The sequence below is a fragment of the Labrus bergylta genome, chromosome 10 (assembly GCF_963930695.1).
Source record: "Labrus bergylta chromosome 10, fLabBer1.1, whole genome shotgun sequence".
Classification (NCBI taxonomy): domain Eukaryota; kingdom Metazoa; phylum Chordata; class Actinopteri; order Labriformes; family Labridae; genus Labrus; species Labrus bergylta.
The window spans coordinates 26,865,641-26,890,378 of NC_089204.1; the positions used below are offsets into that span (position 1 = coordinate 26,865,641).

At 38.1% G+C, this 24,738-nt stretch overlaps 1 protein-coding gene across 2 annotated transcripts in view; it reads right to left on the reverse strand.

Moving 5' to 3' along the window:
• The window catches only part of lmbrd1 (LMBR1 domain containing 1), a 74,194-nt gene that overhangs the window by 48,490 nt on the left and 966 nt on the right, over window positions 1-24,738 (reverse strand). For both annotated transcript variants that reach the window (XM_065959608.1, XM_065959607.1), the window contains exons 2-6: window positions 21,071-21,247; window positions 19,880-19,943; window positions 7,794-7,891; window positions 5,381-5,448; window positions 1,715-1,803 (exon numbers count right to left, since the gene is read on the reverse strand). In XM_065959608.1, coding sequence (XP_065815680.1) covers window positions 1,715-1,803; window positions 5,381-5,448; window positions 7,794-7,891; window positions 19,880-19,943; window positions 21,071-21,247 — 496 coding nt within the window. The remainder of the gene's footprint in view (window positions 1-1,714; window positions 1,804-5,380; window positions 5,449-7,793; window positions 7,892-19,879; window positions 19,944-21,070; window positions 21,248-24,738) is intronic.

The window sequence follows — 24,738 nt, forward strand, 5'->3', positions numbered from 1 at the left end:
AACAAAAATAAGAAAAATGGAGCCTATCATTTATGAGATTAATTTGAAGCTTTAGAGGACGTGGATTCATGGTTAGGGAGAAGAGATAATGATGATGATGAGGATGTCATCTTTATTGATCTTTCTGGGACAAAAAGTGACGTTCTGACTCGTGCGATAAATGATCTAATCTCTGCTGTCAGATAACAATATATATATATATATTTTTTAATTACAGCGCTCAAAGTTCTCAACACATTTCTCTCATTTGTCAATTCAACTCATTGCGTCACCACGTCAGGGCTCCTCGTTACCGGTAATCGGTTAAAGAAGATCTTGACAGCCGGATGAAAGAAGAATAAGTCAGCAGATGTTTCATTTTGGGTGCCGGTGGTCTAGTGGTTTGTTCGTACACTCCATCTACAGTGCTTGCACCCCCTCTTCAGTCCTAAAGCAGGCAGCCGGGGTTTGAATCCGACCTGTGGATCCTTTGCCGTATGTCATTCCCCACTCTCTCTCTCTGATTCTATCCACTGACCTATCTCAATAATAAAGACATAAAAATATATTTTTGAAAAAATAGAAGACAGCGGGATAACGTCAGACAGAGGTGAAAAAAAGTTGTTGAGTAAGCTGAAACTTTACTGCAGTAAATAAAAACATTTATACCGCACTTTGCATTTTGTGTTCTTCAGTTAATCAGATATTTCGATGTATCATCAAAGACTCTCGTGAAATATATAAATTATCGCAGAATCGGTTTGTTTTTATACTTTCGTTATTGTGGGCCGTGATCTGCGCTTCCCACCCCCACTTCATGAAAAAGTTTGTGATCATACTTTCCCTTTTATAAAAAGTTAAAGTAACAATAAGTGGTAGCTTGAGTTTCCCTGAGATTCCCCCCCACTGGTGATCCGTATTATATAAAAAAAAAAAAAGCACCACTCAATCAAAACGTTTATTTCCAATTAAAGTTAATTAAAAATACTGAAATGTTATATCTCAGCCTGTTGGGTGTGAATCTAAAACAGAAGTAAACCACTTGTTATTCAGAAGTTGGTTTTGAAGCTTAACGGCTTATGGTCCAATTAAAATAATTTCCCCAGAGATTTGAAGCGTTTGATTATTAATAATAAGTTTAACAAAACCTGGTTTTACACCTGGACTAAAAGAAGATGTAGCCTCCTCAACACATGGATTTATAAAAGTATGTTTTTCTAGGTTTTTATTTTGGTGTTTGATTGCTATGTGGTGTCTCTAATTTGGTTTCTGCATCTTATTCATGATGGTTTTCTTCTTGTTTTTATCATCAATGTAAAGCACATTGAGCTCACCTGTAATGACATGTGCTTTATAAATGAATGTTCTATTCTATTATCATTCAAACCAGAACATTTGTATCTTTGTTGAAGCAGTCGTCGTCTCATGTTGAGCTACCTTGAAACTACTTGTGTGTGTGTTTTTGCCTCGATATGTTCCCTGCTATTTCTTTTCTTTGGATTGATGTATTTACACTGGATCATCCATATGTGGCAAATAAGCTGCACAACAGAAAGAAGAGAATAAAAGAAGCAGGAAAATATACAAGATGAAGAATTGAGGAAAAAAGTGAAGTTGGCTAATAAATGGGTAGGGTGGGAAAAGAAACAAATAATTACACTCATGGTGATGGGAACAACAAGAAGGAGACCCAAGTTGAAAAAAGTAGGGAGAATTTTCCACAAATGCTACTTACGACTACTGCCAAGCTCCTCAAAAATGTACTGCACTTTTTCCCATTGAGTGGAGTTCTGACCGGGAGGCGCCTCGAGTGGAACGAAGGCTCTGAAAAGCAATCACACAATGAGGTTGTTAGGAGTACAGTGAAATGCATTTGGAAACTTCATACTGCTATATTTCCCATGAGAAAAAAGGGAGAAAAAAAGTTCCTGTGTGTATTTTTTTAACCATCCCTCCTCAGAGAAACATGTTAAAAAACCTTGAGATGTAACTGTTGCTGAAAGATGGCAACAGAGCCACACATCTACAAACACAAACACAGACTGTGGCTCGCTGTGTTCTGTCTGAAAACAGTCACAGTGCGGCCAAATAAAAAAATCTTTTACAAAGTCTGCTTTCCAAAAGCTTCTGGACAGCACACAGAAGTTTGTTTTTTCGTCTAACATCTATATCGCTCTTCACAGACCTTTTATGTCCTGCACGGCGTAATGCTCAGACAGAAATGGCAAAAGAAGCTTTTACAGCATGTTCTCGACTCCGGCATCCAGACGTCTAAGCTCCGTGGTGAATGTCTGTTTCCTTACTTATCTGCAGCGCTGTGAAATTGAACCTCTGCCTCTGTCCTTCTCTAAACTGTTGGTGTTTTTTTTTCTCATTGCAGAAATCTCTGATCTTAATGTGCCACTGTTTGGGCTCGATCTTTCTTTCAAAGACTATTTATGCAAACTGAACTTAATTAGATCAAAGTAATGCTTGCAAGTATAACCTCACTTTTAATAAAAGAACACAGATCTTATAAATCCTATAAACTGGACTTCATGGAGCTGTTTTTATGGACCTTTTGCTTACCCACCTTGGATATTACTGCACCCTTGAAAAAGTGGATTAATTGTTATTCTTAACACAACGGGCATTCATCTAAGCTCTGGGACCACTCCAATCCTTTTTAATTTATTGTCGATAGGAACAAAACAACAACAAAACCACAAGCTGACTTAGATCCTACATTTTATAGCTTTCCACATTTAACAGTATTAACCATGACTGCCACGACCTTCTGAACAACATCAAGACTTCTTAACAAAACTTTTTGGTTTTCTTTTCCCCGGTAAAGGTTTACAAGGCTGTAGATACTTCATTCTGATTGGCCAATTATACACAGCATCAAACTGCTTTCCTTTCACAGCGGACCATTGTTAAGAAGATTGAACCATTACTATGAAGGGCAATCAGTTGCTAGGGAAGCAGACTCTGGAGGACTAACTGTAAAACTGTACGCTATGACACAGAAATATAGACATAAACAAAAGTAAGGCCACTCAATCATCACTTCTGATCCTCACTACATGTGTGGTGGTGACTGTGTCTGCAGACTCTGTCCCCCGCCTTGATTTTCATGTCTTGTTTTGGTTGGCTCGGGACGTTTCTGGGCGGGAAGCTGGTGTGTTTCCCCGAGCCAATGACAGCGCACAGGTGACTTTAGGAGTGGATACAATTCAGGGATTGGACGCGATTCAAACCCGAGAATATGACGGACGTGGACATTTAGATGAACCGAGGTGAAAAGCCACCTGGAAAAAAAATCATTCCAAAACGAGGGTGAACCTTCGGTTGGCTTTCACCCGTGGACACAGAGTTAGCCATCTTTCTGTTGTACAGGATGATGCCGGCGATTAGTTTGTGCTAACGTGCAGTAGGTTGCAATGTTGTTACGCGCAGTAAATGTACACGGCCGCTAATCCTGATGTGGGCGTGCACGTCTGATGACGATTAGCCCAGGAGGAGGGGTCAATTACCCCGATTACTTTTAGCCATTCTAACCAGAGACAGAGGAATATAATATTGAAGGTTTTACATCATAACATTTAAGGTAGCCTAAATAAAAAATAAGTAAATACATCTCGTTGAACAGGGACTTGATGATGTGAGAAAAATACATATTGTCAACAGAACTAAAAGAGCTCGTCTGAAGACTAAGAATATATCTTTCTGTCAGCTAAAGTGTGGAAAGGGTCAACATTAATGATGCTCAGTTTCGGTGCAGACTTTGATTCCATTAATCATGAAATGCTTCTGCACTGATCATTAATCCTTCTTGACAGACGGCACAGAATAAGGCCAGAATATTTCTCAGGATCTAGCATCTACAAACTTCACATAAAATATGAAGCTCTATGAATCTGCAGGGATTGTTTTTTTTAAAGTTAAAAGACTGGTAGTCCAAAAAAAAAAAAAAAGTTTGAAAACCCTCACCCTGGGAGGTAAAAGATATTAGATCAGCATATCAGAGACTTCCCTTTGCCTCATACACAAAAAATACTTCTGAACTTCAGGTCTCAATAGGCCTCATCCTCCCTGCTTGCATGTAGGTATCTACAGGGGTTCATACTCACATTTAATCTTTTTAATATGCTCCCCCCCTTCGGTCATGTTGTGTGTCCTTATTCATTTTAGGGAAGAAAACACCTCATCAAAGCCACCTCGACCCTGACCAAACTATTCATAAATGAGTCTGCAGTGAGAATTTAATATCTGGGGCGGCTGTGGCTCAGTTAGTAGAGTTGTCGGAAGGTGGAGGGTTTGATCCCCAGCTCCTGCAGCAGCATGTCCGATGTTGCATAGTTGCTGCCAATGATTTTTCTGTGCGCCTGCTTTTCTTTTCCTTGAGCAGAGCTGGAGACAATTTAACCCAGCTAAGATTAGAGTAACGTTTGATAACCTTTGTGTTTTAGTTGACAATTAGTGTCACTGTCACAGAATAGAAGTCAATTTGTACACCAAAATAAACCAGACAGAAATGCAATTTTTCTGAAGGCAAACCTTGGATGTGAGGTTTAAGTTATTTGCAATGATAAAACAATCTTGCTGAAGCAAAACTGTAGCGGTGAAGAATCGGGGGGTCATTTAAGGAGGAAAACACAGCGCTGGGTAAGCAGACAAGAAAAAAGAAAGCCATCAAGAAAAGACATCCTGAGTGAACGGTCACCGAACAAAGTCATTATGTCTGCTGGAATCAGAGAAAGAGTCCAGGATAAAAGCTATCATGTTGTTGTAGATCAAATGACTGAAGCAACAATTGCCAGAACAAAGCGACAATAGTTCCACTTCATGGGGTAAAAAGAGGGGCTAAATTGCTTCCGTCTATAAAAAAAAAAAAAGGTCTAAACTACCAAACTTTAAACAGTAACAAAGTACAGCCATGTGTCTTTTATTTTCTCAAACTAGGCCTTCATTCAATGCACCATTTAATGGTTGAAGGAGCACATTGCATCGTATAGGTTGAACTTGAGGCATGTTGCTGTCACGGCTGCAAAGGAAATGTGGTTCAGGTGCTTCTGAACACATCGAGTGTGAAAACTAGAAGATAAATGGGACATGGTGGAGAATGTGCATCAGTGTCGTTTGTAGATACAACACAAAATGTCACATAAAGACTCACATGTGCGTCGTACTTTGAGAAAATTGCCAAGAGAGTTTGGAATTAGATGGACAAGAATAAAAACCTATATTCAGGCAGATGTACTTTTTTTTTTTTTTTGGTTTGAGGGTTTATCATGGCCAGACAAATGGTGCTACAGCTGTTCCAGGGATTCTCCTCTCATTAGCCGAACACAATGACAAATCCACTTCCTCCAGCTCTCCTGCAGTGAAGCAGAAGAACCCATCCATGTCCCCAACTTACCCAATTAAAAGGAGCACCACGCAGACAATGGCAAATCCAATTGTGTACTTCAGAGCGTTCTTCACTTGCTGTAATAAAGAAGAAGAAAAAATGTAAATGGTCAATCGTGAGCAAAGGAAGGAAATATTATTATTCATTGTGAGGGAAGGAAAAGGGGTTATACTCCATTTAGCTCCAGACTATAGCGAGTGAGAGCTATATAGAGAAGGCGTAGATGCAGTTTGACCTGGCGGAGATAACGTGTCACTCCCAGTGCCATTCGAGGTGCTTTTAAAGTAACAATACAAAAGACCTCCCTGTCTGTGAGAGGAAAGTGCCTGTGTCAGCTCAAACCTGACACACAGAAAGGATAAAAGGCGCCAAGAGATAGCTGCTGTTTGGTACATCACTCACTGAAAAGACTTCTCAAGATAGCGATTTAAAAAAGAAAATTCAATTTAAGCTGTTGCCTCTGATTTAAAGTACGGTATTATTGGACAATTCCAACTTCTTTTTGCTGCCACAAGATGTGACAAATAATTTAACATGTTTTTTTTAATTAAGATAGTGCAGAACATTTAGATTCCTTACCTCATAGTATCCAATCAAACATTATGAATATGTTTTGTTTTTATTGTGCCAAATCCATACAAAAGCTGCACCATGACACTTATTACAGGTCAGGTTAAGTAGGTGTAGATCACACTCTTTGTTTGAGTTGCCACGGTAACAGAACTTCAACTACTGGATAGAGGATACTGATAAAAATCTAACTATATCAATAACTGCTTGATACTACAGCAACAAACAACAAGTCCTAGACATCCAGTATTTGGTAAATTCATGTTTTTCATTACCAAAAAATGTGTGAAAGGTTGGCATGGTCAGTGGCGATTCTACAGTCTATTGGGGTCCAAAATTAATTGAGGGGGCCCTCCAACCAGCGTTTATCACCACCAGTGTTCCAACGCTTACTGCTCTTCCTTTTTATTAGTCTTTCTGTGGTCTTTGGTTTTCAAAACACCAATGCATGCTATGCTTAGCAGGGCAACGAGAGTGAGTGCTGTCAGATGGGGCCCCCTTAGGTAGGTTCCAACTGTCCCTGGAAAATTTGCGCATTTTGAGACACTGCTGTAAAGTTCATCAGCCCTCGAGGCCCCCTCTACTGGCCTACCTTGCCTGTCGACAATCAGCACCTCCGGGCATAGTGTTTGCCCAATTTATGCACTGAAGCAGCTTCAGGTTAAAAATGTATCTGAAGATTTTTTTTTGATTTTTTTTAAAGCTTTGGTACTTTTTGTACTTTTGGTACAAGTTACTCAAATGTAGTTGACGTAGTGAATATTTTGACAAGCTTTCTCTTTGCATTAAAAATTACAGAGACGTCACCCAACTCAATGCACCTGGAAAAAAAGCTAAGCAGCAGCCATCCGCTGTGACCGGCTGAGCAAGAAACCTTTTAAAATGTTCAGAAACATACTTTGAAAAGCCGTGTTCATGTCATCTTTTGTTTCATGATTGCTACTAAATGTCAAAGTGACCTCTCTAGTCAGCAGAAATGTGTATTAAGTCATCTCTGTGCTCACGATGTTCTAGTTTAACCTGTTTTTTTTGCAAGTGTTTTATCCTGGGAACACGCGACGGCAGAATATAAAAACACAAACACCTTTGCACAACATGTCGGGGTGAAGAATCTACAATATATCGCTCACTAACTGCCGAATGATTTTCAAATGTGGGGCTAGAACAGTTCCTCTGAGAAAGACAGTTGTAATGAAATTGACAAATGCCAAAAAAAACTGGTACTTAATGAGTGTATACAAAGAGGGAATGTATTAAGTAGTTACTGTGACTGTTTAGATATCACTTAGAATACAAAATGTAATATGCAAAAATGTAGTTAAAATCAGACTTTTCTTTTCTTCTTCTTTCTCTACATTCACTGTGTTATGTTCTAATTGAGTGAAATGCCCGCTGAGCACAAGATGATGGTTTTTCTGTGATATTTATGATTTAGGTCTTGTCTCGGTCTCAGAGCCATCTGGTCCAGGGTATGTCTTGGTCTCGGCTAGTGTGGTCTTGAATACAACACTACTAACATTGACCGATAGTGTCGGCCAGCCGATTAATCGGTCGTGCTCTAATATGTAGGTATCTACAGTTAATCTAAACTAAATTTAGATTGATTTTTGTGTATTCAGGAGTCATGTAGAATCAAAAGATACTTCTGAAAAAAAGAGTTTCACTTTCATTGTTTGTCATGTGTGCAAACAAATGTATTCATGTACCCTGAAGCTTGGAGGTTCAACTAAAATGACTTCAAACGTTTTTGCTTTTGAACGTACTGCTCAGCTGCACCGACTCATTTGGAGTAAATCTGAATTACTAAAAAGGTTGTAGTGTCGAGCGTAGAAGAGAAAAGGTTTATACTTACGGAGCATTTGTTTCCATTGTCGTCGTCCCTTTCTTCATAGTAGAAATAAACAAAGGGGATCCATAGGAAGACACAGAACAGTATGAAGGAGTAAAGGGCTGCATGGATACAAAAGAAGAAGTGAAACAGAAGAATTAGTCAGATATCATTTTGTAATGGACACTTTCAAATGAATGTTTATGATCGATTCTACAATTCACTGAGCAGACGCTTTTATCCAAAGTGATGTACATCAGAGAGTAAAAACAACACAACAAGGATATATAAGAGGAGGAAACCATGTCAGTAAGTGCAAACTAACAGCTTTCAATCTGATCAGACACACAGGTGAGGACAGGAAGTGCACAGAGGTAAAGCACAACATTGACAGCTGTTCTTCAGAGTTCAAAATCAGAAAACAAAAGCATCCTAAATATCGTCATTATCAAACAAATCATCATCAGCATAATCGTCATCATCAAGTGGGAACACTTCCCAGGAAACAGTCTGAAAGCTTTTTTATCATGCAAATACAAACTGAGTCATCCTGACAAAGCACTGTGTTTACAAAGTCACTAATTTAATAACTAATTTACTTTTTGTGTGGCAAAAAGGCAAAATTTAGAAAGCAAATGTTGTTTTCCTCATGAAGGTCATCTTACTGCACAATGTAGCCCTGGACAGATTTAATTACCCCTTTGAGTAACATGAGTCCTCCTGGGGCGCCGGTAGCCTAGTGGTTATGTTATGTGCCCTATGTACAGACCACGTTGCAGCGGCTGTGGGTTTGAATCCGACTTTGGGCCTTTGCTGTATGTCATCCCCCACTCTCTCCTCCCCATATTTCCTTCCTCCCTTCATCTGTCCTATCTAATAAAAAGGAAAAAAATGGCCCCAAAAATATCGTAGTAACATCAGTCCTTTTTTTTTTACAACAGTTTTGAAAAGTCAAACATGTCGCTGAATAGTTTGCGTACTATTAAAGCCGCCGTTGTTATCCCTTCAGTGTTGCAAGATGAGTTTAAATTTGAGGAAAATTTGAGACAGCATGACCCCATTCCTTACAAACTAACTTTCTAATGACAAATCTAGGGCAGAGATCGCTTACTTATTTATCAAGAGACATTGATATCAAAATAACTTTCAGTCAGTCATCCATTGAAACATGTTTGTACTCTCCACAAACTTCAGACATGTCATTACCCCTTCATCAAACGTCTCTCTCTTCTGGATGTTTTTCTTATTTGTCTTTTAGAAAATATGACTGCAACTATGGTCCTAGATTGTTTGGGAAAAAATGTAATACTTTAAATAATTGACTTTACGTAACATTTTCATGGTCCTATCCACCTTCATTCAGAGAAAAGAAATGCATGCTTCCAGCTTCTTTATTAAAGAGAAACTGGAAAAAGAAACTTGCTGTAGTTGGAATTCCCATTAGCTGAAAAAATGTAGTAGATAGTCAGGGTGATTAAAGCAAAAATGCAGCAACAAGACCGACAAGATCCGATATAAAGATGACTTCAGTGATTGAATGTTGGTCCAGAGACATGGCAACATTTCAGCTGATGTGAAAGCTCTCACCGAGGCCAATCACCGAGTGTGTTGCTGTGTTTTTTTTTTAGCTGATTGTTTTAATTGCTTTGAGTTCCTTGCTCAGATTGCTTTAATGTACAGAGTGTGATGATCCAGATAACTCTGCCTTCATGACAGGGACAAGTCTGGCCACAGGGTCGTGCTTTTGAGAGACAATGTTTCTAATCATTTTTTAACTCATCACTCTTGTTAAACATGCTTGTGGACTGCTCTCATCAGAAGTAGCTTTAACATAGAGAACGTGTACATTGTACTGAAGATATTTGAGCCCAGCAGGGAGCTACACGTGACAGGATTTGAAAAATGAAACCAATTATTTCACAAGAGCTCCAATAAGCAAATTAGGTCCACTTTGCTCAGCTTTTCATGTATGAATTTAAAAAAGTTACTGAACTGATTTGTTAATCAGAGTATTGTGTTGTTATGAGAAACTGTAATAAGAAACAAAACAGACAATAAGCATTTTCCTATGTGGAAAAAAAACAAACATGCAAATTAAACCTGTCCTCAAAGTTTAGACTTGGCAGCCATTAGTTGCATTTGTGTTTTGTTTAAAGTTCTCTATATGGACTTGTTTACCTCTCAAACTGAATTTAAAAACACAGAAACAAGCATGTGCATGAACTTAAAGTCATCTTTGAAGTGACCAAGAGGAAAGACAATATCCAGATCACTGATGATGATGTTAATGGTGTTTCATAGGCCGTCATAGAGTAAGTGCTACAGTCATATTTATAGTTATTTTTAGGTCAAATGTGATACTAGTTGACATATTTTTCAATTTATTTATCATATGTTAAACCACTTTTTAAAGTTGTTTTTATACTATATAATATTAAAAACCAGACTTAAGACTGTTTAGAGGATGTGTATTAAATATGTGGAACATTAAAACTTTGCTTACACAAAAAAATGTAGCAGTGGCAAAATACTTTTGCAGAGTACTCTATGTATTTGAGCTCATAATCCATCATTGGTTTGGGCAAAATTCACAAAGCAGATCATCTAACCACTTCTCTGAAATCAAACTGCATCAGAAAATAATTGAGTTCATCATGTCGGTGACCTTCAGCATGACACCCGACCTTGGTGAAAGAGCCATTCTCGGAAACAAAGCCCTTTTTTGTTTGTTTGGATTTTCATGCACAAACAGCTTTAGCCTTTTTTCAGAGGAAAGAGCAACATTCAAATGCATTAGAAATTCATAGAGTGCAGGTGAGGCAAAAACACGTAAATAGAGAAATGCTATTTCAAGCTGGGGGCTTTTCTGTCTGAAAGAAAATGGATGTTGTTGAAGACAGCATAGAAAACCCCAAAATAAGAAAGCATGTCATAAAGATGTCCACATCAACATCGGTTGGCAAAGTTCAATACCTCCTGCAGGTAATAATCTGAGTTATAAGCAGGAACAACAACTGCCCACAACAATATGACCAAAGGGCTTTTTAATTTAGTTAAGACTCAATTTTAGTCAAACAAAAGGAGAATATATTATTATATCTAGGGATGGGGAAAAATAAATTCACGTAAGTAGTGGGATTTTTTTATAGGACAATTTTTAAAAAATCCCTTGGGATTGACAATCTGTTTACAGAAACAGCCAACATGAACCGAGAGCAGCAGAAAGAAAAAAAGCAGACAACCCAAGCCATTATTTATCGAAAAGCTCAGAGTCTTTTAAGTGATCAATAAAGCTATAACTCTATCAACCAATCAATCAATACTTACTTGTAATGCACCAAATTAGAACAAATGTTATCTCAAGACACTTTGCAAGAAGAGCAGGTCAAAAACCTTACTTTTTGGTTATATTATCTACAAAGGCCAAATGTTAATCCATCATGAGCACAGCACTAAGTAACATTTAGCAAAGTTACAGAGGGAAGGAAAAACTTCCTGTGAGGGGCAGAGATCTTGGACAAATCTTGAGTTATCATGAACAGCCATCTGCCGAAACTGCACTGGTCTTGAAAACGGAATAGAGGTAGATCCAGGAAGAAGGATAGGGCCCACCAACAATATCAACAATCTCTCATCCCCCATCAGTCTCTCTGACGGAAACAGCTGATAAATAAAGAAAGACTCATTAATGAGGAAATTAGCCATCTGTTGTTCCATCCTTAATGAAAGAAGACAACAAGTTGTTGCCATGTCGGTATGCGCTCAGTTTCACACAACCGTCTCACCTCTGTGAGCGAGCAGGATATCTAGCTAATTAGCTTAACTTTTTTAAGGAGAGACTTCAAAACAAAACGAAAATGAAAATGGCAACAATCGATTACTTATCACAAAACTTTTTGTATCACAATACTAAGAATCGAAATACAAATTGACTCGGCACCCAAGAATCATAATAAAGTCAAATCAAGACCTAAGCACATCATCCCAGCCCTAATGCCAACCAGTAATGGATAAAAGATTCAGGCAAGAAACAACATCTAGATACATGCCTCGAGCAGCGCCATTACTGTGATCAACAACGAAACAAATTCAGATGAGAACGTGCTCCTGATTAACATTTAATCCATAACATCAGACAGTACTAAATCTTTTAATGCAGCGTACATGTGTACAGCAAATGTTCCATATCAGTCAAGAATTGCATGGCCTGAAGCAAGAACAAACATGCCCCTGTGTGCAATGGACTATAATTCACAAAAAGCTCTCTCCACTGCTGACGAATGGATGTCACTGTTGTAGTGGCTTGCTTTGTGCCAGCTGTGATTGTGACAGGGCATTACTTTCAATAAACACATGCTCATTGCACCACTAAGGTATCCATTTACACTCATTTACAGGCAAGACAAACTGAGTTTAGGATGATGCCAGCAGCCGATAAATGCAAGGCATGCACAGCATGCAGCCGCTGGCATATGCTTGTGGCTCTAAGGAATGGGTCAAATTAATCATAACACCATGAATATTAACACACTGAGAGAATAGGTCATACGGCATTACCATGGATCATCCATTACTCTCTAAGCAGATCTTCTACCTGGGAGAATGTCTGACCAGGGATACAAGTTTGCACATTTATTCCCCTGACGGAGAGGGGAAGACTAAATAATTAAATGTCCTTCCTTAACACTTTATATAGCGCCTGTGTCCATTTTAGGATCGACTCCAATTTTCTCAAGGGGGAGGCTCTATGATTAAAATAATTTGGAGGATTGATGGGAAAAGTGGCCAGAAAATCCTGGTCCTGAAAATGGAGGGCCAGCTGGGGAAACAATGCCAGGACATCAACACAAGCAATAGTTATACCTCATTGTGTTGTTGTTGCTATTTCTGGCAATTTGTGATAATCATTGCTACTATGAATCCAAGCTGATTCACTTTACACATGTATGGCTGAATGAAAACATTTGACCCGCATCTTATAATATTGATCTCAGGGGCATGAGCACCTGAACTATTGTACTTTGTAGACAGGACAAATGTTGTATAACTTATGTAAAAATGAAATGCTGGCAGACACTTCTTGAAGAAACACCGTCTCTGACAAAGGACTCTAGAGACAGATGAAAACTACCTGTCTGTGCCGACACTTGCTGAAAGCTATGACACTTTGAGCTTGCACTCTCATATCCTGTAAACATCAAGGGAACTGGTGGCAACACCTTTCGGTTGAAGAGGTGGGAGCTGAGATGAAACACTGGTGAAAATAAAAGTTAAAGTTGACAGGTATAAAGGACACAATGCCTGTGATTTTCTGCCCCTGCTAGATGTGTTGAGCAGACAGATGTTCGCTAAGTTATGAAGCAAAAAAGAACTTTGTTAGCAGATGGGAGGTTCAAGGCTCTCTCTCATGTTTGTGTTGAAGTCATTCCTCAGGTTTATGCAGCTTTAAAACTCAAAGAGAGCTTTGATGAGATGGAAGAACAAGAATTATAATCTCTAAATGAATCACTTTTTAAAATAGACTAATTTATAAATGTTCAAAAAATATAAACAGTATAGCTTGAAAACTTACTATAATGACTCCTGAATACTTCTCTTTAGGTATAATACCGTTTTTTAAAATAAGTTTACAATCATATGTAACCATGTCAGCAAAGAAAAATAAACACTAATACATCTACAACTCTTGATTCTCATTCAAATTTGGTTTAATGATTGTTATTCTTAAAATCAGATTGACAGAAAGCCTAGAATATCCAATATGTAGAAAATAATAAGAGAAGAAGCTGCTTTCTTGGCAAATTCATGGGTTATAGTAATAACACAAACTGTCTCAAAGACAGAGACGCATCATGCTAGCCAAAAAAGCCTGAACGCATCTGGGAAAAAAAGAGCTTGGAGTGCCTGTGAAGCATGGCTGCGTGCGCATATGGGCGACTAAATAGTGGGGAAAACATTGACTTGAGTGAACATAGAGCTCTCGCTGTTGCTTTACTCCGAGACAAGGAGGAGGAAAATGTAATAAAATCGGAAGGTAAAGCCTACTACTTGATTTGATTGGCTGCTTTAGCCAAAAGGGAAAATGACGAGCGCTGCAACTCTGCGTCTTGAGCTGAAAAGTTTTTAAAGAAATTTACTTCAATGCCCACCAAATAAATTAAGATCACACTCCTTATTATGAATTACTCTTTATCCTTCATAAAATCAATGTAAGGAAATGTGCTATTCAGACCTAAATCCTTTTTGTAACAGGCAGTAAATATGTTCATTTCTGCCGTCAAAATTGACTTTTTAATATGAGGTGTGTATTGGACTTCAGTGGCTTTCGGGGCCAGCCATAAGTGGACACTGGAGGTACTGCACATCCACGTTGGCTTCACTTTCAAACACTGGAGGCTGCTACTTGACTATCACCCACTCCACATTGTCTCCCCATCAAATTATTAACTGTCTCCCAGATTCAGACGAAAAGCTGATCAAATTTATATTGTGTTATTTCTGATACCTTTAAATTGAATGTGAGAGGATCCTTACATTGTTGTTCATTTAAAAAAATGGTACAAAAGACAAATTGTCACCTAATGACCCTGGTATAAACTCTGGGCAAACTGTGTGGAGTTTTAATATTGTTTTTGATAACTGGACAATAAAGCATTCAGAGGTACCTGCTGACTCAACTATTTCCCATGGTTTCAAATCCTGCAACCCTGTTTTGAATATTTGGAGGTTGACAAAAGCAGAAGTGATGAGTTATGGCTTGTGTTTTGGTTTTTTGCACACGGTGGCAAGAAAAGTGCCTTTTGTCTCTTGTGCACACCGGACAGTGTTCTTATCACTGAAGGCCTTTTTGTGGAGCATAGAGCTGCCCTCCAAAATGAAACTGCAATTTGTCAAGGTTTTTACTGAATGCTTTTAGAAGATGCACCACTAGGGCAGCACTTTCCCATGAAATTCGGACTGGGACAAGAATCACACACAAAAAGAAAGTAGTGGCAGTGTATTTACAAGAGGGTTGCATCTTCTCTAGGAAGCGTCTTAAAAATGGCACAGAGAAAGCCAATGATTAATTCAAAGGGCCCAGGGGTATTTTGCCCTGTTGCTTAAGGGTCTTATGCACCACTGCTTTGAAGTACTGAGCAGTCCAAAGAAGTGTATAAATGGACAGAGGACAGAGATTGAAAGGCTTTCAAACTGAGGGTCCATCGAAGATCACAAACAGCAATTTGGGCTCTAAAAGGAAGTGGGTGTCTAAGCGATACAACCTGCATCTCCTCTGTCAAGAAGAAGATATGTTTTATATCGTATCAAAATGGGCAGAATTTGTAAGAAAATGGCGGCTTTATACCTCTACGACAATAAGTTACATGTCACTTCCACAAAATGTTTCACCTTATATTGGAAGTTGATCCTCGCATTATGCAAATAATGAATTCACCCTTGAATACATGTTTTTTTAGCTGTCAGAGATGTTACATAAATGAAACACATTTACTTGACCTACTTATGATTTCACTGCTCATGTTTACTGAGGCTATCATGAGGGGGGGGGGGGGGGGAGTCTAAGAGTAGAATTTCAAACCACTGACAGAGCGCCAAGACATAAATGTACACATTTAAACTAACCAATAATCATGACAATATAATCCATCGCTTTTTATTCTGTATAACTTTATGGATGAGTTATTAACAAATCGATTAAATTGCTAATTATCATGGCAGTTCACCGTCTTATAATTACCCAACTATGATAACAGTGTTTGTAATACACAACATGGTAATTACACAGCAGCAGAAAAGTGGATTCCAAACAGCTGCAGAAATACTGACAATTTTTAAATAAATGTCCAACTAAACACATGTGTGCAAAGAAAAGTCTGCATAATCCTGAACAGGCAAGTGATGACTCACGATGGCAGCTATTTAAAGCCATCAATTAATTTCAAACATCATGAAAATGATGGAGAGGGCTCTTAAAAATCACTGGAGATACACATGCTTATTAACTGTGATCACCACTGAATACAAATCAATTTACCTTTTGGAAAGAAAATCTCCACTAAGGGGGAACCAGTGAATCTCTGCGTCAACCCTGTAATTAGTCCATTTGTGAAGAGACAAATGGACAGTGCTGTCAAAAGAATTCAACTCTAAAGGTTAGATGTGTTGGCAAGCTGTGCGTGTAACACACATGGAGCTTGGTCTCCACCTACTGGCAAATAAAAAACCCAATGGCCCTTAAAATAGAGAAGACACAGTTTCCTGTTTTACATCAATAATAAAAACAACAGCGTAATATTAGAATATCATGCAGCCAAAATGTTATTTATAGTTTGTTTTTCTATTAGCTCACAACTACTGGTAAGTGGGACTTTTCTCAGGCCAAGCACAAAGTCCTTTTATACTGTCATCTTCAAAGATGCACTGTCTCCTCTGCAGAGACATATACCAGCACATGCAACGAAATGCATCGTGTATCCCATTTGAATTACAAAAAACAATCATTTGAACAACATTATCTGCAAAATGTAAATCTTTAAAGTGTAAAAAAAAACAAAGCATATGCATCTGATCATAGCTAATTTGTAAATATTGCAATGCATTACTGTATTAGACTTGTTGTCACACAGATTAATTCCAGCTTATAACAACTATCTCAAATCACATCACATCATAACAACAATTACAAATACCTCAGGCAGCTGCCCTATGTTAATGATGGGTCATTTACCTCCAAGATATTTATTCATTTTCAGTACTTAACTTACAATTCCCCCCTCCCCCCCCAACAAAAAATAAATAAAATGTGACCTACTTCTGAGAAACTGAGCACAATATCAATAACAACTGCAAGGCTGTGATTTTGGGATTTGGGGATTTTAGGAAGCACCACAAGCACTGGAATGTCCTTATCAACAGCTAAAGGTTACAAGACCACAACAAAGCTGTAAGCATATCATTCTGCACCACATACTCCCAAAGCTATGATCACATACGTACATGCTTGAGGCAAGCAGCAAACTCATTCAAGCGTCTCTGTTAAAAGAAAAAACCTCCCCAAACTCCTAGAATGCATAATCTTGGTATGTCTATGATTTCTCTGCTGGATAGGGATAAAGAGAATTTGAAAAATGTTATTTGCTCTTTTCTGTGCATGGCATTAGGTATTGTTACTTGAGCTACAATGCCTAGTTAATTCACATCATCAATCCAAGCATTTAAAAGGAAGAAGACATAAGAAGGGCATAGCATGACTTGCAGAAATTGTAGTTCTGCAACTTAAGCCACCACTGAAACTCAATATAGCTTTTCTAATTTATTTGAAATGTCTTTTTTTTTTATTTTGACAGGTTCATTTTTACCAGACATTCCAGCTAAACCAATTTCTTGATTGTCCGTATTACACTTTCTAACATGATCTCCAGGCACTCTGGTCAAGTAATGAATTCTGACAGGGCACAGCCTGCATTCATGACTAGGCGTTTTATTAATATTCTAAGTTTCTATTTGAGGAAGCTTCTATTTCACACTGTAGGTCATTAAAGAGGAAATCAATGCTGTGCATGCATACATATTCAAAGATCCAGAGGACAATAAACCATGTCCCCTTGAGTGCTGGATTCACTTGAACTGTTCTTAGTCCATGAAAGACAATTTCCCGATGTCATCCTACCAGTGGAAGCGGTTTCTTTGATTGGGCTGTCTGGGAAAGGAGACAGCTTGTCTTCCTTGCATTTGGCATTTCTGAACAGACGGCACAAAACAGTGTTGCTGACAGGCACTTTAAGTCAGCATCTGTTCGAAAACGTGTGATCTAGTGTCTCTGGTATGACTGAATTTGCTATCGTCAAAGACAACAAACTCGTGTTATCCCCCTAATATGACAATCAACAAGATATTTCAGTGGCACTAATAGCTTTGAGTTGGCAATTTATCAGACAAACAGCCTGGAGACTGTCTCCCTGAATTGCAACAACGCACGCATGGTAGTATTACAGAGTGATCCATGGGGACTGGACCTGTGCTCTCTCAAAGCAAGGAAATAAAACAGTATGCAAAAGCCAGACAATAATGCACAACAACTGCCAGTGCTGGTTAAATGTTACAATTTCACTAAAAGCTCATCAGGACATTTAGGTCCAAGGAAACACGTCAAGATAAAGCACTTCACACAAAGCAGTCATAACTAATGGTTTACTTCTTAAAGCAACATGGCATCTTGTAGGAGCAGTGCAGCTGGCAGTATTTTGATCTAAAAAAATGGAGATTCAATAAATGAAGGCTGTGTCAGGTTAAACTGGTATATCAACCAGAGCGATGCATAACCACCATCCAGTTATGAGTCTATATGTTGATTTTTTATGTTTATTTTAACTTGCTCTGTAAGGACATGGTGCGAATATCCTGTCCTGTTTTCATATAAAAGAGGAAGACAAAACACATGCAGCATACATGCATGAAACGCAGCATTATTAATATATAATGAGATCACAATTGGTCTCTATGGGAAAAAACGTATTGCTGTAATATAGCTGGGTCAACAAAAAAATTATTTATGAACTTAAATGCACATTTGCATGAAACAAATGTTTATCAAAGATACAAAAAATGCAAGGTTATGTTAACATTCACAGATATATTATTTATAATCATATGCATTATTAAAAAAAAAAAAAGCATAAGAGCAAAAAGGCAAAAAGTTAACAAGGCAGAGTGTACAAGAAACACACTTGGTTAGTCTAATAGAGTTAGTAAATATGATCCCCATTGCACATGAGTGAGACATTTAATGGCCAATGATTATAATACAAGTCGTTATGTAAAGTTCAGGCAAATCCATTGACCTGTGTTCCCCAGCAACATCGTGATCAGATTACTGTATGAGCTCCATCTATGGCACAAGGTTCATTAAACATAAAACATGTCATCATATTTAAAATCTAATAAAAACTAACTTTATTTTCACAGCTATTGTTGACTTCTTTAAGCTGCAGGCCACTTGGCAAATTCTGTTCATTGTAACAATAATCATATGCTGTTTGAGTAGGAGAGAGCAGAGGTTTGAAACATCTTGTCTTTTAATCAATGACTTCCAGACTGTCCCTTTGATATCCTATCACCTGGTGGCTTCCTACTGTTTGACGAGACAATGTGATTGCATTTTAAGAAATTTGCATTCCTATTGGTAAATTGATCAATTGTTGTTTGATGTGTTGATACTGTGGGGTGGTTTCCGTAGAAACAGCAGTATGAGTCTGACTGTCTTCTGAGAACTAACATAATGTCTCCTCTCCGTGCTGCATGTAGTAAAAAGGTTTTTGACTCATAACACCAAGTTTGTACTTCTTCAGAGAACTAGCAATTCTCATAGTTTTGGAAGAAATTTCTCTCACATTCTTCATTTGAATGCCATGTTTTGCTCTGTGAATACATTATACTGGTTTTGAAAAAGGACAAAGACTGTTCTTGTAGAATTTGGCTATTATTATTCCGACTTGTAATAAAGCCTGATTAAAACTGGATATGTGGAAAGATGTGAAGCTCAATGTGCAATAAAGATGCAGTCTGTGGGAAGGTTTCACCTCTGTGGGGATCACTCAGCCAGTGTGAGTCCCAAAGTTAGACTAATAACCCACAAGGATTGCTGTGGGGTTGAGTCAAGCCTCTGGTTTTATTGACTTAAACCTGGCTGCACTATAATAAATTATTTTAAATATTTTATTGAAGTCCTAGGAGAATGATTGAGTACACCTATTCTTACAGTTCACAAATAAGCTCAACTCTTCCAGTTTTGTGTTGATGTTTGTCTTTCTTTTTCTTTTTTACAGTGTTGGCTGTTTAAATGTCATTTTAAAAATATCCAAATGTTTCATTTCTTCTACAGTGTGATCATGTTTGGAGAACAGGTGAGCTGTCAGGAGGCCACGCCCCCTGCGTGCCACAGGCAGATTTATTTTATTCCATCGTTTTCAAAATAAGTATTAAAGATTGAAGTGCTAACTGAGAGAGTTTAATTTCTGCAGAAAGCTCTCACCAGTTAAGCTTTTGTTTACTTGTTTTATTGATATTTGCACCCATGGTAACAGCCTCAGGTATGAACAGAATGCACTTACTGTAATATCCATACAGCACGGTGTCTTCAATTTGCCCTCTCGTCAGATTGTTTGCTGCCCATTCCTAGAGGTAAGACAAAGAAGAATCCATGCTAAAAGTTAGAATTAAGTTCAACAGTAAAGGGAGAGATGTTGAGTTTTATGTGTGGGCCCATCAAGGCACCGGCAAATCAGCTCAGGCTATAAATGCTGTAGTGCGTGGCAACAGTTTACTTGCTCCATACTTGTCCCTTTACAAATAAACAAAGAAGATCATCATACAAAAAACAATAAGGCCCCATGTCCACCTAGGGTTTTTTTTTTCAATGAGGAGAAAGTGTCTGCAACAGCAGGCAGCAACCTGGAGAAAAAGTGCAGCGCCGGGAAGGGCTATACCAAATTACTAAAAATATGTGTCAAGTGATCTGACTGCTCTGTTTATCTAGTTTCATGAACTAAATTCAGACGGAAAAGAAAATAATGCAAAAACCAGACAGGCAAGGGAAGAATAACTCAAAGCTGTCAGACCTTTGTCTTAACTGTTTTTTTTTGCTGCATGTTACTTAAACAATGATTTGTCAAATTGAAAAATAAAAGCTGTGAAAAGCTGCAAAAAGATTTCAAGGCAGATATTGTTTTTGGAGATTTCAAGCCTAGAGGAAAAGGTTTGTGTCATTTCTGTCAGCTCCTGTGATGTCATGACATTCACTGCTCTGGGCTACACTCTTTTCTCATCAAAAGCTAGCACTGTTACTCAATCATATTTCTGTTTGAACCCTTTTGCGTGTTTGCAGAAAAGCCATCACTGACTCTCACACTTCTTTGCTTTATAATACTTGTTTTGAACACAGAGTTTCATCATTAAGTGATCAGAGAGCAAAGAAACCATCTCATTGAGTCACAGGGATTATGCTGCAGCCATAATCACGTGGCTATGACTTCACTGTACCAAACACAATACCACCCAAAATCCACACAAAGCAACTAATTACTAATTACCTTAACTTATTACACACTTTGCTAAATCTTCAAATAGATGGAAACAGATGCATTGAGTTGCAGAGAATTAAATGAGCCAAGAAATGCATTAAGCTTTCAGACTGAACAAAAACAGCATCCTTGGTTTGCAAAGAAAAGCTGCAGCAGCAAAAGTAATTAGCATTTTTTTCCCCAATAGATTGCACTGATGCTATAAGATGAACAAATACTTACTTTATAGGTGCCATTGGGATACTTCATGAATGAAACAAGGAATATATCCACCGGTAGGAGAGCAGATGTTATCAAAGCAATGGATAGTGCACATATTGCTGTGATGGTCGAAACAACTTCACTCTCCTGCCGACTTTGAAATTTCCGAATGTAGACCCAACAGAAAGCCAGGATTATCTGAAGCAGGGACAGAAAAATGTGTATTGTTAAAGCAAAAATATTTCTTTGGAGTATTTTTGAATGCATGCAATCTCAGAAAGATTGTGCTGATGGCATACCAAAGACAAAATAATGAAGGAATTAAGACATTAAAGGAAGAATGTGCGACATAAATACAGCAGAAATCAAGAATATCCTGTGTAAATGTCTCTCTGAGTCATGACTGTCTACAATGAGTGAGAAGTGTGAGTCCCTCCAGCTGTACTGTTGTCAGAGCTGTGTTTACGTGGACGGGACGGCCTTGTGTATAAAGCTGTTTAAGTCAAGGACTAGAGAAAAGAAGAACATACTCACTGCTTATTTGAATGTCACATAAGTGTTTTTAGCTCACAGTCATTCTGTGTCACTTGAGATGAGATGAGATGAGATTCAACTTTATTGTCATTACACATATACAAGTATAGAGTAACGAAATGAGGTTTGGCATCTCACCAGAAGTGCAAATAAGCAGAAAGTGCAAGAGTCTGTGCTATGTACAGTAATTACAAAATTTACAGATGTAGACAAAAAAAAGTGAATTATGAGGTATATCTGGATGGCTGGATTAATGGGATAGGACTCTATCACTTCATTAACTCTTGCACTTCATGTGCAATCTGAAGTTATAAGTAAAGTGTGCTAACATTAGCATGCTAACACAACAATGCAGGACACAGGCCATTGCAGCTCGAGCCAAGAACAATTTTGTACACCGCTTGCACTTAATTGTGCTTGTTTATGGTGCGTTGTAATTCATAACTCCTTTGTGCTAATGTGAGTGGAGAGGGGTTGGAGGAGGGCCGCTGGAGGAGAGCGGAGGTGTCGCCAAACATCTTTTTTTTTTTGGTTTACTGCTGGTGCTCAAGGTTGACATCTACTGAACAAAAAGTTGCATATTCTTCCTTTAATTAAAAAAGACATGCACAGGGTTTAAATCCACTACACCAAAGAATATAATCTCTTATAATATCCTGAAACAAACGATATCTTCGTGTATCTCTCATGGATCAGTGTTGCAGTGCAATATTTCGTTTAACTTCATCATGCTGTGTTCATTATGTCGCGTACCCCTAGGCCTGATCCACACAGTTTGGAAACTCAAGATTTGGTGTGTGTGTGTGTGTGTGTGTGTGTGTGTGTGTGTGTGTGTGTGTGTGTGTGTGTGTGTGTGTGTGTGTGTGTGTGTGTGTGTGTGTGTGTGTGTGTGTGTGTGTGTTGCTGATTGCCAAAAAGAAATACTCAAACCAAAGTTTTAACAACATGAAGGGAATTACAAACTGAGAATAGCCTGACTGCAGGTGCTGAGAAACAGCTGATCGGATTATATCATCGCACTCCCTCCTCCCCTTTAAGCATTAGAGTGAGAACAAGCGCTCTAGTGCTGCTGAGAAGTGACGCAGATAACACAAAGTTAAGATTCAATATTATGCAGAAGAAATAGAGAACTAAGCAGTTCTTCTTAATGTTTTACAGAATAAATCCACAAATTAGCCGATTTATTATGTTGCTGTTTCACACAAAGATAGCAGATTGTAGCTGTAACAAACAGGGGACTCATTAGACAGAGAGGCATAGAGGGGGGGCTTCAAAATGACAAGGTTATATTCAAGGCACACCGGCTGTAAGAAGTGAGGACACTGCTAAAACTAGTCCCTTTAGATCAAGGGCTGCCATTCACAGACAGGATCAATTAAAGGCCCGCAGCCTTAAGCCTCTGGCTGCTTGTTTTGTCAGGTAATGACGCAGGCTTTGCATCCAAATAAGATCTATTGAAAGGTTTGTACAAATAAAAGGCCTGCAACTTGCAAGTGGTGAGTGGGGAAGCAGAGCAGTTTATTGGCATCCAGCGCATTCTTCTTGGCGGCTTCTGATTTTTAGCCACGTGATTTTGAAAGGCAGCTGGGGGTAATGAGCGCTGAAATATGCAGCAGATTACATGTTTAGGTGATCAAGTTGAAAGTATTCATTTAAGTAGGGAACTGACGACGGTTACAACAAGACTTGTGTCTAAAATCAGAAACATATTAAAGAGATGTCTCTTATATTACACAAGCTCAGTTAGAGTTTCCATCCACCAGGTAGGGAGATGACGAAGATCAACATATTCAACTGAATTTAAAGAAATATTTTTTAAAGAAAGTAAGCTTTGTCATATCGTCCTTAAAGTTTGTTTTAATTAATCCAAACTTGCTTCATTTAAAACCTTATTGTTGTGATTTTTCTTTAAGCCAAAGGGGCATATTAAGCATGAGTCAAAGAGAGTTCGTCCAGCTAGCTCATGATGTTTTCTTATTGCTAAAAGTACATTTATTTATAGAATTAATACATGTTAAATAATATATTTTTATATTGAAAAACATTTTCCAGTCACACAGCGATTAAACACATTATTGACATCTGCATGTTGACTTTAAATTGGCAAAAGTAAAAGGCATATAAAGGCAAAACTTCAAGAAAAATGTAACTGTAGAAATATTATATCACTGGAAAAACTACTATCCTTACTAGGGCTGCAGGATATTGGATAACGCAGACACTGCAATATAATTTTCTGTCTGCAATATAACAGTATAAAATACACAGAAAATTCAACTGGGGCGCTGGTAGCCTCGCTGTTAGTTTGCACGCCCCGTGTACAGAGAGTCCTCGAGAGCAGACGACCCGGGTTTCCAGTCTGACATGTGGCTGTCATCTTGGTTGCAATGAATTAACATTATTCTCCTTTGATTAAAAAATAATGTTAATCATGATATTACATACACAATCAACTCTAAATATTATTTATATGATAATGACAGGTGTGACATATGAATTTATAGGATGGCACGATCCAAACTAATGACAAATTTACAGGAAAGGAAAGATGAAGACAATCTTGACACTTTAGGTGGTTGAATTGGTGACACAATTTCTCTTAATTAATTATAATAGGCTTAAGTCTTAAGCCTTGAGAGGCGAGTGGACGGGTTCGAGTCCGACCTGTGGCTCATTTCCTGCATGTCCATCCCAACTCCCTCTCCCCTTGGTTTCTGACTCTACCCACTGTACTGTTTCTTAAATAAAGACAGAAAATAATATGTTTTTAAAAATATATAGTTGAAAGAGTGTTCTGATGGGATGTGCAGATAATTGAATTAATCAGCACTAAGTTTAACCCTTTAAAATTTAGCATCACGTCTTTAACTCATAAAGGTATCTTTGTTGAGAAGAAGAACTTCATACATTATGTTGTTTTATTATTTAAAGAATACTTTAAGGACCCTGTGGTCACCAGGAGTTAAGTAACAGGAGATATAACTAATGTAAAGAAGTATGAATACCCTCTGTTTCACACCTGGTTTATACACTGTCACTGCTCCTAACAATGTGAAACACAGCACTAAAGATAAGCATAAACAATATGAAACACAGCACTAAGGATGAGCATAAACAATATGAAACACAGCACTAAGGATAAGCATAAACAATAT